General features: G+C 61.5%; 1 protein-coding gene across 7 annotated transcripts in view; it reads right to left on the bottom strand.

The window, feature by feature from the left end:
* Positions 1 to 1034: 1034 nt before the first annotated feature.
* TTC28 (tetratricopeptide repeat domain 28) overlaps positions 1035 to 17470 on the bottom strand; it is a 37146-nt gene continuing 20710 nt past the window's right edge. For 3 of the 7 annotated variants that reach the window (XM_032947395.2, XM_032947398.2, XM_032947397.2), the window contains 18 exons: positions 15199 to 16546; positions 14524 to 14713; positions 13336 to 13672; positions 12806 to 12915; positions 12446 to 12587; positions 11880 to 12164; positions 11168 to 11327; positions 10473 to 10574; positions 9555 to 9813; positions 9131 to 9307; positions 8075 to 8882; positions 7429 to 7553; positions 7025 to 7256; positions 6606 to 6682; positions 5829 to 5852; positions 4957 to 5146; positions 4404 to 4511; positions 1035 to 3824 (listed from right to left, as the gene is read on the bottom strand). In XM_032947395.2, the coding sequence (XP_032803286.1) occupies positions 2023 to 3824; positions 4404 to 4511; positions 4957 to 5146; positions 5829 to 5852; positions 6606 to 6682; positions 7025 to 7256; positions 7429 to 7553; positions 8075 to 8882; positions 9131 to 9307; positions 9555 to 9813; positions 10473 to 10574; positions 11168 to 11327; positions 11880 to 12164; positions 12446 to 12587; positions 12806 to 12915; positions 13336 to 13672; positions 14524 to 14713; positions 15199 to 16546 (6476 nt within the window). In that variant the 3' untranslated portion in view covers positions 1035 to 2022. The remainder of the gene's footprint in view (positions 3825 to 4403; positions 4512 to 4956; positions 5147 to 5828; positions 5853 to 6605; positions 6683 to 7024; positions 7257 to 7428; positions 7554 to 8074; positions 8883 to 9130; positions 9308 to 9554; positions 9814 to 10472; positions 10575 to 11167; positions 11328 to 11879; positions 12165 to 12445; positions 12588 to 12805; positions 12916 to 13335; positions 13673 to 14523; positions 14714 to 15198; positions 16547 to 17470) is intronic. The other 4 variants (XM_032947392.2, XM_032947390.2, XM_032947394.2 and 1 more) reach the window with 4 other exon arrangements.

The raw sequence follows: 17470 nt of genomic DNA on the forward strand, positions 1-17470 counted from the left end.
GCAGCAATGGGTTCGATCCGGACCCTGACGCCTGCTGCTGCTGCTCTATATTTGGAGTTTCCATGGTCACTCTCCCAGTGGTCGCGTGGATTTTTCTCCGGGTCCTCCGGTTTTTTCCTCCACATTTAGAAAAATGCGTTGAGAGTGCAGTAAAACCTTGGATTGCGAGTACCTTGGTCTGCGAGTGTTTTGCAAGACGAGCGAGGTCTTGCAATACGAGTAGTACGTATATGTTTTGTCTGCCTAGCATCACGTGATCACAACTGATATAGTGCTTCAATTACAAACACGTTTCCGGAACGAATTATGCTCGCAATCCAAGGTTTTGCTGTATTTGGCTGCAATAAATGGCCACTTCGTTGAGCTATCATTTGTGACCAGGTCGCTTATGAAAAAAGAGCGATATAGCCAAGTGGGTCTCAACTGGTAAAATAAAACGTGTAATAGTTTAATAGTGAGCAGCTGTCGGGGTCTGGCGTTGGCGAGCTTTGCTGGTTTCATCAACTGCTTTGGCCACGAAGACAATCTCCCTGATCTCTCAATCCTGTGTGAACCTAGCCCCACGCGCTTGGCTAATTGCGTTGATATCTGGGCCACTCGCCGAGATAATGCGAAATGAGTGACTCATGGGGCTGCTAATCTAGCAGCTGCCCGAGTTTGCATCAAGACGAGGAAGGAGGAGTGGGGGGTGAGCCGCGCGAGACAAGGGCCGTCGACACCAGACGCGAGCGAGAGGCTGCTAAACACAGCGGGTTGTGACAATGTGGAAGAAGAGTGTTAATGTTGATTATGTCATCGTCGTTGACTGCAGAGTCGGCCAGCGAGTGTAACTGGGAAACGAACAGCAAGAAATCCACATCGCTTGCAATGCACCTGAGTCATATCCCGTGCAAACACACGGGCAGGTGCTGCCACGTCGGCTAGGTTTGGAGTGCTGCCGATGTTCGTTGCTTCGCCGCCGAGCGCACGAGTTGCTCCCAGCGTCTTTGATGCCGCGGTGACAATCGACAAAGGCTCTCTCCACAGACGGTGCATCGTGTGTACATTATTTTATATATATAAAAGACGTATAGTACACGTAAACAAATTAAATACTGATTGAGGCGCGCCAGCAGAGTCCGCTTGAAATTCATAAATACAAAAAGAGGGGGAGGAGGAGCGCGGAGTGGAGCCGAAGGGTCCGCCACGTCACGCCAACTGGATCCGAGCTGGCGCCACCACTCCGACACCGCGCGCTGGTGCGGAGCCCTCGGTGCGACCGATCGTCATTCTCACTCCGAATGGGGGATGAGGGACGATGATTGCGCTGGCAGGACGTCCCGTCTACGATGGCAGACATCATTTCGGCACATTATTATTATTGGTAATTTACTTTTATAAAGTTGTAGCGCAGATTGCTTCTGGTGCTGCCATTAATCCATGGGACAGAGAAGACGTCGGGCGGTGCCACGTGAAGTGGCACAACTTTAATGGCACCAATTTTATTTAATGGCCAATAAAACCAAATTATAATTTGACAACCGCGTCATTTGAAAAGGTCATCATGTAATATTTTTTTTTGTTAAGATCTGCACCATTAAAGTTTTGGCACTAAGTGGTTTCTGGTCTGCACCCAAGGGCTGTGCATGGAAACGCAGATGCCCACGGGTGGGGGCATAATTGTGCCTATGAGGATTTATATACTACCATAACAGGATGTGTACCAACCTCAGGGGAGTCTCCTAGACACAACGAAGTATTTAGGGCCTTTTAAAAACCATGACCGTTCAGACATGTTGACAGCAGAGTTCATTTTGGCATAAACAAGCCACGCTTCGCTCAGCAACGATGCCAAGAGGCATCAAACCGCAGCCCTCCCCTCTGCTTGCAGCACAGCACCGCGGCCGCTCCTCAGGCTGGACGCCGAAGTGAACAGCGGAGCAATGCGCCGTCCGTCCCGTTACCAAGCTCCTCACGTGCAGAGACCCCATGCGGCACGAGGGCCCGACACCACCAAATCGTGGCCTCCTCCTCCGCGCCGCCTCAGCATTTGGACGCGGGGAAGAACCGCTTCCCCGGCAGCGCGTTCTGTCCGCGCCGGAACGGCATACCCGAGCCCGTGAGCGTCTTGAAGGGCCCCGACCGTCCCACCAGAGGGGGTTTCAGCGAGCACTTTTTGGTATCCGCGGGGGTGCCCCCGACCTCCTCGGGGCCGGAGGGTGGGGCGCCCCGCGCCGCGAGTCCCGCGAGGAGCTGCGTGTCGCTCTTGGAGTTAGGAATGCGGGGGGGCGCGTCGTGCGGCGGGGACGCGGAGGGTTCCTCCGCTCCTGCCGACCCGGCGTGCCGGGCGGCTCCCGCGGCCAGTCTCCGCGTCTTCGCGTCGACACCGGGCGGGCATGGGCCCGGCTGCTGGCAGGGCCACGAGCTCGAGTGGAACGTCTTGAGGTTGTGCACGGCCTGCACCTTGTTGTCCACGAGGCCGAGCGGCGGCACGGCCTTGGCGGGGCTCACGCAGAGCGAGCCGGGCGCCGAGTGGGACGGCGACGGCGTCGCGTCGGAGCTACAGGGCGAGTGCCGCGCCACGGAGCCCGTGCCGGGCGACACGTTCTTGGGTGAGTTGGAGATGTGGGCGCTGTACGGGGAGCTCGGATACTTCAGTTTCATCCGGTGCAACTCGGCCAGACGCCCGTCGGTTCCTGCCGCTCCGCCGGCCCCCCGCGTGGGAACCGGCGGATTCCTTTCAGCCGCACCGTGGAAATGAGCGAACATGGACGACAGGTTCTTATTGAGCTGCGTCAGGCTGTTGATTTTCTGCAGCGACGACACGCGCTCGGGGGGCTTCGGTTTGGCGGGACTCCTCGGCAGGGAGGCGCCCGACGACAGGTTCCGCAAGGTGGCGGAGCCGCCCAGCTTGGAGAAGGCGCTCGTCTCTGATGTCACGATACTTGAGGGGCCCCGGGGCGCCGACAGGCTCTTGCTGCGGGGGCTGGTGGGGCCCGGAAGGCTGGCGGCGCTCCTCTGCAGCCGCCCCACAGCCACCATGTGCGTCTGCGTCTCGGCCAGGATCTTCTGCGCTAGCTCGCCAGGATTCATCCGCTTGTGCTGCTGCTGCTGCAGCCTGGGCTCGCGGGACCCTGAACCAGCACCGCTCATCTCCGTGCCGGACGCGTCCGAATCCCCCATGTCCAACGAGCTTCCCGCCGACAGCTTCCGGCGGCCGCCCCCTAGAGTACCGCCTAGAGTACCCCCAAGGGCGGCCCCCTGCACGCGGCGGAATGGGGAGTTGGCGCTGGGCGCGAAGCCGTTCCGGGGCGACATGGGCGCGCTGGCGAAGCCGTGCTCGCGCCTGCAGCTGCCACGTTGCAGCGAGCCCGTGCCGGGCACGTACGACGCGGGGGAGAGTGGGGAGCCGGGGCTGCCAGGCAGCGAGTCCAGCATCTCGCTGCTCATCTCCGAGAAGGCGTCGCAGTCCTGCTCGCCGTTGGCCGACGCGTCCGCGAACGCGCGCCCGTGGGACAGCCTCGGGGATAGCAGCGGGTGCGAGCACAGCGACTTGGGCCTGCCGTGGCCAAACAGCGAGCGCGGTGGCAGCGCCCGGCCGCTGCCGCCCGCGTCGTCCCCGCAGAAGGAGGAGCAGCTGGGGGCTGAGGCAATGGAGCTCAGGCTGTAGACGGAGATGGTGTCGGAGGCCGGCAGCATGTGGCCGTAGCCGTAGGGGGGGCCCAGGTCGTCCGGATCGCACCCTCGCAGTGACAGGGGCCCCATGCCCGTCTGTTCTGACGACGCGAGACTCTCAAAAGAGCTGGCGCCCTCCAGGTTCGAGTGCTTGGCTGCCTCCGAGCAGTCTGCAGAGTAAAGGGGGGATTGTTATTTTTTTATTATTCATAACTTTTTCCCAATCTGTTGCTATGTTGTGATGAGATGAAAATATTTCCATTGGGAACTCTGACAAAAAGCAGTGTGACATCCTCCTATGTTAGAGAACATCACAGAACTACTCCTGAGGTCCCTTCAATTGCCTGCTATCCACACTTAGGTGATGCCACTTTCTCACATGGCCTGCTAAAGAGGTGTTGCGTCGAATGACAATATAAATGAATCTTTATGGAGTTGGAACGTGCTGCACAAAGTGAAAGGCAAGGTCATTGATTGGTGACTGGGCTGAGACCACCAACTCGCTACACTTGAGGACTTTATCCACAGGCGGCTGAAATCCAAAATTGGATCCAGAATCTTTACGGTGCCACTTCTCTGTTTCTTGATACAATGTTAGCCTCCTGAGCCATATGGCCACCTCAACATTGTTAGCCACATAACGCTTACATTTCGCTCTCTCTCAGCTATAATTGTTTAGAATTCCGCACCGACAGTCGGCGCGTGTCGGACGCGGGTGAGCGGGCGGGCGCGCGGGCGCAGTCGCTCACCGAACAAGGCGAGCAGCGAGTGCAGCGAGAACTGCAGACACCTGCGTGACGCCTGGCCACTCGTCCTCAGCAGTACCTCCTCCTTGCCGACCTCGCACAGGTCGAAGCCTACTCGGGCCCCACAGTGACCCACACATGTCCGATTAGCACAGTTGGCTACGTACGGTGCAAAATAAGTTCAACATACATACAGCACGCATGTGCACATGAGAGCAGCGTTCACACAAGCGGCACTCCCTCCCTCTGCTCCCCCCAACCTCAGAATAACACTGCCATCACCCTTTGGTGTCCCATTGGAAGGGTGCCCAAGCTGTTTACCACTGTCAGTCTTGGCGAATGTGGTCACGTCTCTTGGTTTTTATTAAATCATTAATTAATGTTTGGTATAGAATTCCCACTGCTTAGCAACAATAAGGCAAGTCATCCACTTGCCCAAGGTAACCCACATAGCTCATAGTGACCCACACACACACCCACAGTGACCCCACACACCCAGTGACCCACACAGCATGCACGATCACGGCACCCTGCCACGTGACCGGTGTTGCCGTACCGAGTGCAGCGAGCAGCTCGTGGCACCCCGGCGTCTGCCACAGCTTCACGGCGACCCTGGCGGGTTGAGCCGCCGTGCCCCCAGCCGGGGTGTCGGTGCTGCCCCCTGTCTTGCCAGTGCCGCCTCCACCACCGCCACCACCACCGTCCTGCTCTGCTCCGTCCGAGAGCTGCTTGAGCGTGTGCCGAACCTGCGAGGGAACGAGCGGACCACGTCTCAGCTGCGGCCTCACGGGATGGCCCAACACCTCGTTTGTTCCGTCCTCAACTGTGCGGTACCTCCCAGATGTTTATTCCCCGCGGGTTCTAAACTGGCGAGGGACGCCCCGCACCTCCGACAGAGCCCGCTAGTGAACGCGTTCGAACGCTACCGATCACCCATCTAAGCAAGCGGCATGCAGGGAGACACAGCGGTGTTAGTTACGAAGGTGAAGCGGTGACATGGCTACGGTTAACCAGCATGTGCAGAGGTGACACGCCGTACAGGTGCACAGCGCACAGGTATCCAGGTGAACGAAACGTGGGCCCACGCTGCTGCATGGGGCCCCGGTTACCGCATGGGGCCCCGGTTACCACATGGGACATCCCGGGCAAGAGGGCTTGCGTCACAACCTCTGTTAGAGCCGGGAGGCGAACGGGGAGCGGGAGGTTGGGGAGGACTCGTGGGGCAGCCCCTCCAGACCCATCGCCGGCGTCTGCGTTTTACCGCAGGGTCGCCGAGATCTACGCGAGAGGACCGCACCCCCTCGTTCAAGCGCGGGTCGAGGTCTCCGAGGGCGTGGGGGTGGGGGGGAGGTCTGGGAGGGCTAAGCCGGGGCGGCGGTGGGAGGGGCTCATCTACACGGGTATGCTGGGGAGAGACAACAGACTCACCAGTGCAACGATAGCTACAGCCGCCTTGACAGGGTGAGGGTAGTGGAGGTAGGTGCGGGGGAGGTTGCGACGGGACCGAGGGGACGACACAAGACAGCGCAGCGGGTTTAAGGATCGGCGGACGCAGCTCGTGGTCGCGGCTTGGGCCGCATCGCTCGGCAATGGCGAGGGGTGACGTCCGGACCAGAGACGGGGTCGTAACAGCCCCGCCCACCACCACCTCCTCCCTCCCCTTTTCCTTCAGCCACAAGTCGCACTCCTCACATCCACTGCATTCGTGTCCCTTTCCATCGCATCATCCTCTCTCTCACCCTCCGTCTCCCTCTACTATGTCTTACTGCCCTGACCTTCTTTACCATATTATATCTTCCGTTCCGAGAGATATTCCCAGGATCCATCTTGGCATCATCTCTGTCCTCTTAAGCACTCCCTTCTACGCCACTGCGCGTCTTTCTCAGGACGTACCGCGGGAACTGAACCGAACTATTCCGCCAGACATCATGCCGAATTACAAAACCCCTAATTGCATGAGCGCCACACTCTTTCTCTCTCTGTACTTCGCAACGCGTTGTTGCTGCCGCTGGTCTCTGCTGGTCGAGCCGCCCTTGAACAAAAGCCATGCAGCCGTTTAGCGCTGGCACCAGCAGCGCTGCTTGTACCACGCTTGTCTACACTCTCCCGCTCAGTTTCACCATGCGGCGTCCGGAGCCGAGCGGGAACATCGAGGCCACGACGCCCGACGTGGGTCTGTCGTCGGCGAGGCCGGTGGTCACTTACCAGCTGCACCAGCTGCTCCCCCACCTCCTCCGCCCGGGTGAGCTTGGAGAGGGCGTAGAACGCGGGATGAGGGAGACCTGCGGGGCGAGGAGGAGGAGGGGGCAGGAGACCTCGTCACACGCGTGCCCTGCTGCACGGTCCGTCCTAGCCTGGTCTGATGCCTGCTGATCCCTCCCATCACTCTTGGTCCTTCCCAGCCAATTCCACTTGAGCTCTCCCATCCATTCCCTCACAGACCCTCCCACCCAAGCCATCTTGAGCCCACTCAGCCCGTACTACTGATCGCTTCCTGCCCATCCCTCCCAGTCCCTCTGGGCTCCTCCTTGTTCATCCTCTGCCCCCTCACTTCCTGGGCCATCCTGCCCTCAGCGGCCACCCCCCCTTGCCAACCCCACCAAACCCCAGGCGCTCTCCCGTACCGAGCAGTGCCTGCATGGTGGTACTGCAGTGCTGCAGGCGGTGCGCGGGGTCGGCCAGCGGGAAGAAGACGGCGGCGGGGAGGCCGTTGGCCGGCGGCTCGAGGCGGAAGCCGATGGCGGTGAGCAGGCCCTGCCAGCCAGCCACACCATGCACCTTGTTCTCCACGCTCTGCTGCGACGTGTACATCGAGTTGGCCTGGCCGCGCTGTATCCTCTGCAAGGACTTCTCCACCTGCGCCCGCGGGCACGGAGAGAAAAGCCCAATTACGGCGCGCAGCACTGCGGCAGCGTCACAATGCCGGACGGTGGCGCCCGTCCAACAGTCTGTTTAGGGTAGACGGGGGATCGTTGTCTTTGTGAGTGTGTTGGAAGAGTGGAGTGGTGGTGCAGGCAGCTGCTCCCACCAGGTGCAGCAGGACCCGCAGGGCATCGCGCGCGCGGTCCGGCCACTGCAAGATCTGCAGCAGCGCCCTCCTCACCAGCGCCGACGGGGAGTTGAGGCGCACATCCCGACCGATGAGGACAAACCCTGCTCCGTGGGACGGGGCACAGGGAGGGAGAGACGCAACGGTAAATACGATAAAACCAAATTAATTTTCACCACCACAACCAAACACACCCCCTTGTATGTGTAAGTTGAACTTCTTTCGCACCGTACGTAGCTGACCGTGCTAATCAGAGGTTGCGGGGGAAGGACACAAAACTTAACACAAAAAGCAGTTTGTAAGAAATGAGTTTTCAATTTAGATTTTAAAATGCAAAGTTCCCAGTGGCTTCCGAATATTGGAAGGAAGAGCGTTCCAGACGGCCGCAGAAGCGCATCTGAAAGCGCGCGATGCAGTGACCGTCTTTGTTCGACGGTTAGCTAAAAGCCGCTGCTGTGAGGATGACCGGAGTTTGCATCCACCAGCTGATACATGACCGGTACTGCCATTGGGACCCCCATGCGACCGACGTTCTGGTCGCGAGTCACCAGCACGTCCATCCCTGAACCCCACACGGCGCTAACGTGACTCGCAGCGGGTGGAGGAGGAAGAGGAGGGAGCTCACCGGCCCAGTTGGACGGGTGCGAGAACTGCGCCTGTGCCTGCACGGCCCGCATGGCGTCCCTCAGCGCCACGCTCGCCCGCACGCCCTCCATGAGCGCCGAGTAGAAAGCCTGCATCAGGACTCGGGCAGCCGCGGCCGGCGTGGGCCACAGGCTGGCCAGCACACACCGGCACCCGGCCGCCAGGAAAGCCTTGGCCAGGCCCACGAAGCCGCCGGGAACCAGCGGAGCGCAGCACTCGCGCGGCCAGCTGAGCACCACGAGCCGCGCCGCCAAACGCAGCGACGCCACCTCGCCGGCAGTGAGGAGGAACTCCCCGGCGGGGGGGGCGTCCGGCGCCAGCTCATCCAGGGACCCCCCCCCGTAGACGGTGCCCGGCACGGGGGCCTCGTGAGCACCGTCAACGTTGCCCGCTTCTCCCTCGGCCGCGTCCGGTCCGCCGGCTCCTACCGCGGCTCCCGACGCGTTCCCAGCGCCGGCCGCGCGGGCGCCGCTCCTCTGACTCCCGTTGGGACCAGTGGCTGCGGTGGCACCCGACTCTTGGCATGCGCGGGGGCTGAGCACCAGCGCGGAGAGCTTCCAGGAGACGTGCGTGCAGAAGTGGAGGCACTCTGCGGCGCACGCCGCGTCCAGCACGGCGGACTTGGTGGCGGCGTGGCCCACGAGGGGCCGGCACCCGGCCGCGTGCGCTACGACCGAGGCCTGGTCCCGCGCCGACGGCAGCGGCGGCCAGCGCCAGCGAGCGCGCGCAGAGCTCGGCAGCCACGGGTCGCCCACGACCAGCGCCGAGACCGACGCTGCGGCGGAGCCCTGGCGACGTCGCGGAAAACGCAGACGGTTAGAGAAACTCAACTCGTCAGTCGCGGGCTAAGGGCTCTTCTTTATACCCTGTGCACCGCTGCTAATGCAGGGTCACATCTGTTTTGTTTAAGTCGAGGATAAGGATAACGGTTAGGGTTCGAACTGCGTTACAGTTGCTGCTGCTGGATGCAATAAGGGATAGGGTCACACACAGGGATAGCGCTGCCACGAGCGCGGTGGTGGCGGTGGTGGCGCACCTGGGGGCGCACCTGGGGGCGGTGGGTGAGGGCTCCGAGCGAAGGCACGGCGCGCAGGCTGAAGCGCTCGCACAGGAACTCGCCGCACGCGTCCGAACGGAGGAGCGCAAACGGCACCAGGAACAGTTCCGCGTCTAGCACCAGCACGAGCTCCCGGGGCTCCTCCGTGCCCAGCATCTGACGCACGCGGGGTCGGGGAGGGCCACCGTTAGCCAGGGCGACCCGCGATCACGTGGGTGCAGGCCGTGCACGGGACGCGGCAAGCGCTGCCCGTCACCTCCCGTCCACCGGCACGCGTGGGAACGGAGGTGCTTGTTTAATTACAACTATTTTCGTGTCATGTGATCGGTCGAGTGATCGAACCGCTTATCGGTACAATTTTGAGGTTCGTAATCGAGATTGGCGCGGCCGCCCCCCTGCTCACCCCTTCCATGGGGGCGATGAGAAGGTCGTAGAGGAACGCCAGCGGGTCCTTGCCGCCACGCTTGCTCCCTGCCACCGTTGTCGCCCGCCCGACCGAGCGGCTTCTCGTGCCGCTCAGGGGGCTCAGCGCGGGGCTGCTGGGGCCGGCGGAAGCGTCGGGGGGCGAGGGTGGCCCGGGGGGACTGGAGGGCGGCGTGGCCGAAGCTCGGGGGCTCAGGCTCCTGCTTGCAGCGCTCGCCCTCGTGCAGACCCGACCCCGCCTGTAAAGGGTCGGGGCGAAGGTCAGGACGAAGGTCAGGGCGAACGTCGCCGACGGTCTCGGCGACCGTGCATGCAAGCCGCAGGTCTCGCGCGCATGCGGGTGGCGGCTGTAAGTCGCGCGCGGACGCTGGTTGGTTCGGACTCATGGGTGGACATCACAGGGGGTTGGTGAGGGGTGGGACGCATGGAAGAGGAGAGGCAGCCCGGGCAACGAAGTGGCTTATCGCGTGGAAATTTATAGCAGCCAAATACTCTAAATGCTTGTTGATTCTAATTGTGGAGGGAAAAACCAGAGGACCGAGAAAAATCCACGCAACCACGGGGAGAACACGCAAACTACAATATATAGGCGTCAAGGTCGGGATCAAACCCATGACCTCCTGCATACCAGGCGAGGGAGTTCACATCTCGCCACCGCGGCACCCCATTGAAATGGCCCTCAGGAGGTCCGTAACCAAGGGGAAGACCTTCAGGCAGGCGAAGATGGTGATGAGACTGGAAGGGCGGTCCTTAACAAGGTTAAGACGGAGAGCCACGTGGTGGTGAAGGACGGAAGCAATGGCGAGGGGTGGTGGCATCAGCGGCGATGACCTGGAGGACACGCTGTCAGTACGCGACCCTGCGTGTTAAAAACACCACACCAAGGGGTGACAACCACCTGCTGAGGGTGGAGTCTTGCGTGAGAGACCGTGGGGGACCCGACTCCTCGTCTGGGGTGTCCCCTACCTCGCTTGCACTCTCGCTATCACCCCCAGACCTGCTTCGCCACGCACACACACACGGACAAAGATCCCCTGTGTAGCCTTTTGCAGAGCGTTGTGGCCAGTATTGTTAAGCAAAACAAAGCTACCTTTGTCTCTCCATTGTTAATGTCGATCTAGGGGAGGCCCAGGACCATTTCAGATGGGTGGGTAATCGAGCCCGGGTCTCTAACCGCTGTACCACCGCTCGCCACCAGCGCACACGTGCGGAAGCATATAAAGATAAAGATGCACACGTGCACACATAACAAACACAAATAATCACACACACACATCTCATGAAGACACAGGGACGCTCTCACAAACACAATCACGCAAACGCTCTCGCACTCTCGCACACACGCACGCTCATCGTAAAGGGAGGCTCGGGTGGCATCGTCGCCCCCACAGCGAGCGGAACGCTTCACGGCTAACGGCAAACACCTGCGCACAACCGTCCTGCCGGCACCTCCCGCCACCCCCACCCCGAATGTGAAAAACCACGGAGCTCCTCCTACGAGTGTGGTGTGTTTAGCTTGTATGTGGTGTGTGCGGTGTCTGTGTGTGCGCGCGTGTGCCGCGTGTGGCGTTCTCCACACGTGCTCTCCCGCACCTGGCCGCCACCGCCTCCGCTCCGAGCGCGGCCCGCGCGGCAGTCACGTGACCCTCCAGTGCGACGCCGCACTGGCTCTGGAGGCCGTCGGCATCGGCCGGACCCAGGGCCTCCCCCTCCGCCTCCTTCACGAGCCGGCTGGCGTGGAACCTCCGCACGCCTGGGCAACGCAAACAGACGGAGAGGTGGCGGCGGCGGGCGCCGTTATACGCCCGAAGCTAGCGGCGTGCGCGTTTCGCTTTGGCACCTGCGCAGGCCTCCACGGCTAAAGTCGAGAAGACAAACGTGTAATCGCTCCCACAGCTGCGAGAGATTTGGGGGGGTGGGGGAAGGAGGGTGCGGGGCACAGCACCCGGAGCCAAGCACCGCTCCCTAACGAGACACCACCAACGCTTCGCACTCCGCGCACCGCACGGCTCGATTACAAACGCCAGCACCACGCTTCAGTGCCGCGCTTTCCCCTCACAGGGAATTCGCAGCGGCAGCGTGTCTAACGTGACAGACTGGCCGGTTAAGTCACGGTGATGTGCGGTGAGGAGTGGTCAATAGTCCCGGGGTCAATTTACAATTGGGATGAAATGCAATTGTAATCACAACTAAGAATTTTGCTGCTTTAATTCGTAATTGACCCGAAGTCTAGTGGTGAGGACTGGTGAAGAATGGTGGGGACTGGTGAGCACTGATAAGCTGCAGCAGCAGTGAGGCTCCTAACCTTCGTTGGGTGCGAGCAGCCAGCTGTAGAGGTAGCCGGCGGCGATGGAGAAGTAGAGCACAAGGCCGCGCTGCGTCCCCACGGCCTCCAGCAGCCGCTCCAGGGAAGGCGGCGGCGGCACCGGCGACCCGGGCCGCTCGCCCCGCTCGGGGGTCCCGGGGGACCTCGGGGTCCCGGGGGAAGCGGACGAGGGGGCTGCCAAGCGGGGTCCCCCCGACCCCTGTCCCTGGCGCTCTGCGAGCGACCGCGCTCGCTCGGCCGCCACCAACGCCTCCCCGGGACGGCCTGGGCGACGCACGACGGAGAGCGGCCGTGAGATTCGGCACAACGCGCACGGCGCAACGCAACGGCGCACACTGCACTCGACTGCGCACGGTGGTAGAGCGCGGCACGCAACATTCTTGAATCCGAGGCGCAGAACCGCACACGCAGGGCTCGGCACGGGACATGGAACCCGGGGACGCGGCTCGGCTCACGAAATGGACAGCGCCTGCGAGGTAATTCTCGGAGCCTCTTGAACGAGGTAGGTTCGGGGGGTGTTGGGGTGGGGTCCGCGTGGTCCTCACCGAGCGTGACGAGCACGCGCTGCAGCGCCTGGCAGCTGGACGCATGCAGCTGGGACAGCGAGAGCTGCGCGTCGCCGCCGCCACCGCTGGGAAACGATGCGCCCCGGCACAGCCCCTCGAGCAGCGTGCACCCCGCGTACAGCTGTGGGGGGGCACGGTGGCACACGCCAGGGTCACCAACTCCACGCGGGCACGCGGGGCTTGACGTGCCGTGCGGTCGGTAGGTACGGTGTTGAGGGTGCGGTGGGTGGAGGGGTATGCAGGTACAGTATTTTGGTCAATTGGATGGAATTGTGCATGCGGTTTGAAGTTGCGGTTTGTGGTTACGGCTGTAGTGAGTACGTGCAGTGTGACGTTCACCTGGTGTTGTGCCTCCTCCAGGTTTCCCCCTGCCCACAGTGCCAGCCCCAGGCAGTGCCGGATCCGGGCCTCCTCATCGCGCCGCGACAGCTGCTCCACCAGCTTCAGTCCTGTGCGAGATCCCCGTTGGTTTCACATTCTCCGCTCAGTCACTTGCACACGCACGCACGACCACACACCCTCCTATCTACACGCACGTTCAGATTCTCAACTGCACACAAAATACACACCTTCCCAACTGTACATCCAACTAAAATTTACCAAGTGCCAACATGCACCCCTTCCTACTCACACACATCTCCACTATACACACACAAACCCATACTACACCCACGCAACTACACAAAATCTCTCCTGACTACACACACCCAGACACACCCACACCTGCCCCTCGTCTCTTCACAAAGCCAGACATCCTATGCTCAGCTTCACAGCATCGCCGCGCGGAGAGACGCGGGAAGCGGCGAGACGCAGTGGAGGCACGCCGGCACGTCAACCGCGAGCGCGTCGCGACGTCTGGCGACGCTCACCTTCCTTCAGGTAGCTGACGGCCTGCGCGTGTTGCCGCAGCGCGTGGTGCGTGCGGCCCAGCCCCAGGTAGGCCTGCGCCCTGTCGGCGCCCCCGTCGTGCGCCTGCGCCGCCGTGCTCAGCTGGCGCTCGTGGTGGCCCACGGCCCTCCGCGCGTCGCCCAGCGCCTCGCACGTCAGGCCCAGGTTGCCGTGCGCCCGAGCCCGCGCCCGCGGGTCGCCGGCGCGCTCCGCCAGCGCCAGCTCGCGCTCGTGGTGCGACAGGGAGGCCGCGTGGTCGCCCATGCGCCGGCACACCGAGCCCAGCGCCGAGCTCGCCTCCAGCTCCATGGCCGCGTCCTAACGCAAGAGAGGAGGGGGCGGCCGGTGAAGACCACATCTCCAGCCGAAGGCCTCGATGCGTTTACTGTGGCCCTCTGTCCGTAAGAAGGAGTTCACGATTCCTCTCATAAAGATGAACCGAAATAACTTTAATTTTAGTGGAGAGTTGTGTTGCTATTAGGGACTTGCCCGAAAGAGAAACCAGCCACATTGGTGAAAGGGTTTTCAGAAACTTTCCGATAAAACCCAGCGACAATGGGTAAGCCTTCTCAGTCAATATGATAACATCACAAAGCATGTACGTCACTACGCGTGACATCGTTATTTTGTCGCCAATTCAATTCCTCCGAGGACAAACGTGTGTTTGAAATGGGCAGCAACAAAGAGCACCATTAAAGGAGTAGTAAAAGAGTTTCTACTCTTCTGGTATTCAGCAGTCGAGCAGTGGGAGGGGATAAGCAGAAGAAGCATTGTGACTTGCAGTGTGGTGAGTGAGTAAATGTGAGTGGATGGATGAGTGGATGAGTAAGTGTAAGTGCGAATGGGTGCGTGAGTGGATGGGTGAGTGTAAGTGTGTAGGTAAGTGGATGAGTGAGTGGATGGGTGAGTGGATGAGTGAGTGCAAGTGTGAGCGAGTGGGTGAGTGGGTGAATGCTGCTTTGACCTGCAATGTGGCGGTTAAACACAGTTTGGATGAGACAGTCTGGTCAACAGAGTACTTTGATTTAGTGTGTAGATAAGCACACGTTGGTAGTGGCGGCGGTTGTGGTGGTGGCAGTGAAGGCGATGGTGCCGGTAGTAGCGGTGGTGGTGATGTTGGCGGCGGTGTGGTTGGTTCTCCGCGCGGTGGCCGGCGGCGGGGTTCCTGCCTGCGCTTGTCGAGCTGCGCTGAGCTGGCGCTGCAGGCAGGACAGCGCCGCGTCCCAGCGCGCCAGCGCGGCGTGCAGCGCGCCCAGCTCCCCGTAGGCCTGGCCGCAGCCTCCCGCGTCGCCAGCCTCGTGCGCCGCCACCAGCCGCTTCTCCAGACACACGAGCGCTTGCTGCAGGTTCCCCATCGCCCTGCGAGACAGCGAGCCCACGGCTCTAATCAGGTTCTGAACCCCGTTCTTGCCGGTCGATTTCAACCGTACGCCGTAGAAATTCCCGTTTGTTCCACGGAACTACGAGCCCGCTACCCGTCAACCTCACTGTTTTTTCCTGCACCCTGGTCAGGTGCAGAGAGGGTTTTAGCTCCTGAAGGGAATTGGTTTCGTTACGGTGATCTATTCTCGAGTGGACGGCGACATCTGCGATGAAAATGTAGCCATAGCCGTGTTGTCCTAACCTCGCCATAACCTCTATAAAATAACCCTTAGCCGAGCATATCATCACAGACACTACACCATCCTTCATCAACCCATTGCTGGATGAAGCTCTGCTCGCCCACAAGCTGTCGATTATTTTCCAATCCTCACAATTAGCATGATTGGCTATGTATGGTGTGAAAGAAGTTCAACATATGAACATAGATTATTGTTATTATTGTAGTGAAGTGCGGGCATCACCTGTGCGCATTGGCCAGGCCCCGGTAGGCCCTCGCCTGCTCCTGGGTGCGGCCGGCCCCGCGCGCCGCCCCCAGCGCCTGCTCCTGGTACTTAGCCGCCTCCTCGAAGTCCCCGAGCGCCTCGTAGCAGTCGCCGAGGTTTCCGTACGCACGCCCGCGCTCCGCCAGCGCCTCCGAGCCCTCGGGCAGCTGCTGCAGGGAGCCCAGCTGCTGCTCAAAGTATCCGACGGCGTCTTCAAACAGCCCCATGTTCATCTTGGTGATGCCCAGGTTGCCGTAGGCCCGCGCCTCCACGCCGGCGTCCTTCAGGCGCTGCGCCAGCTCCAGCTGCTCGTCGAAGCACTTGAAGGCGACGGTGTAGCGCCCCAGCGCCGTGTAGACGGCGCCCAGGTGCCCCTGCGCGCGGCACTCCCCGGCCACGTCCCCCATCTCCTGGCACGCCTCCAGCTCCTGCGTGTGGCACGCCAACGACTTGTCGTAGCGCCGCACCGATCCGTGCGCCGCGCCCAGCCCCGCGTGCGCCGCCGCCTCCAGGCCGCGGTCACGCGCCGCCCGCGCCGCCTCCAGCTGCTTCTGGTAGAGCTCGGCGGCGCCGTCCGCGTCTCCGCGGCACAGCAGCACGTCGGCCAGGTTCCCCAGCGCGCGGAACCGCGCCCGCTCGTCCCCCAGCTCCGTCGCCAGCTCCAGGAAGCGACGCTGGCAGTCCTCGGCCTGCGCCACCTCGCCCAGCGCGGCGTGCGCCAACCCCAGATTGCACAGCGCGCGCGCCTGGCCCGGCTTGTCGCGCAGGTCGGCGGCCAGGCCCAGGTGCTGGCGGTAGCAACGCGCCGCCTGCCGGTGCTCGCCGAGGCGGTAGTGCGCGTAGCCGAGGTTGTGGCTGGCGCGCGCCTCGCCCTCCAGGTCCTGCAGCTCGCCCGCCGCCACGCGCAGGTACTGCTCGTAGTAGGGCACGGCGCGAGCGAAGTCGCCGCGCGACGCGTGGAAGTTGGCGAGGTTGCTGAGGGCGCGTGCTTGCGCCGCCCCGTCGCCCAGCTCGCGCGCCAGGCACAGGTGGCGCGAGTAGTGCGCCAGCGCCTTGTCGTGCGCGCCCAGCGCCTGGTACACCACCGCCAGGTTCCCGTGCGTGGAGGCCTGTGACGCGCGCTCGCCCACCTCCGTGGAGATGCGCAGCTCCAGCTGATGGTAGGCCACGGCGCGCTCGTGCAGCCCCAGCGCGCTGAACGCATTGCCCATGTTGCCGTAGGCGCGGCCCTGCCCCGCGTAGTCGTCCACGCGCTTGGCGATCAGCAGGTGCGCCTTGTGCAGCTTCAGCGCCGTCTGGTAGTCGCCCATCATTTGGTGGATTATCCCTGGAGGGCGGGGAAGCCGGGGGAATGGCGGCAAATAAGAGGGTGGCGGCACGGACGGAGCACCGGAGATCGGAGTGGTCGGACCCGTCGCTGTGTAACCACTCGACTCGTGATCCAGTGGCTCAGAGGTCACAGTGCCGAGTTCGAACCACTGAGATCCTGGGTTCAAATCTCGTTTTCGGCCGCCTATCATTAAACCGGATTCTCAGGTGCATTGAGTTGATGGCCTCAGCCCTTTCGCCAATGACTGCACAAAAATCGAACAAATATATATTGGTTTCATTGTCGTTCGATGATCACTGCTCTCTCTAGTGGGGTGGGTGGAAAGGTGCTCCCCCCTACTCTGTGGAACACGGGTCAAATATTAATTGAAGGGACACTGATTGCATTATCGATATATGGTTGCTTTAAAATGTGCATGTACATACATTTCAGGGGGATGTATTCAGTATGTGCCTGTGTGTTTGTTACCATGTGTGTCCGCGTGTCTGCGTGTCTGCCTGTGGCCGTATGTTCGTGCTCCTGTGTGGAGCCAAGCGGAGCTGGGTGGGGGTGGTGGGGGGGGCTCTATTGTCCCGCACGGAGGAAACGCGGCGCCCGGCCCGGCAAGGGCGTGGAGGGGTCACGGCTCCACCCCTACCCCCACACCCCCCCTTTCCCCCAGCCCCCACCCTTATCTACGGCCCTAAGCCTCAAGATCCAGGGCTTTTATTCACCCATTCTTTAACTACAGTGGATTGGCGATTGGCCCTGTGCTCATTGATCAACACTCGATTTCCCATGATTATTATTATTATTAACTAAATATCATGACATTCACTGGCCAGACTTCATCTGTAAACTAGCACTGGCCACACATTTGCGCGGGATCCACGGCCGGGGTGGAGGGTGGATGGGGGGGCGTGACGTCAGCGCGACGCACGA

This window comes from Petromyzon marinus, chromosome 5 (genome assembly GCF_048934315.1).
Source record: "Petromyzon marinus isolate PM22_M1 ecotype Great Lakes invasive population chromosome 5, UKy_Petmar_22M1.pri1.0, whole genome shotgun sequence".
Taxonomy (NCBI): domain Eukaryota; kingdom Metazoa; phylum Chordata; class Hyperoartia; order Petromyzontiformes; family Petromyzontidae; genus Petromyzon; species Petromyzon marinus.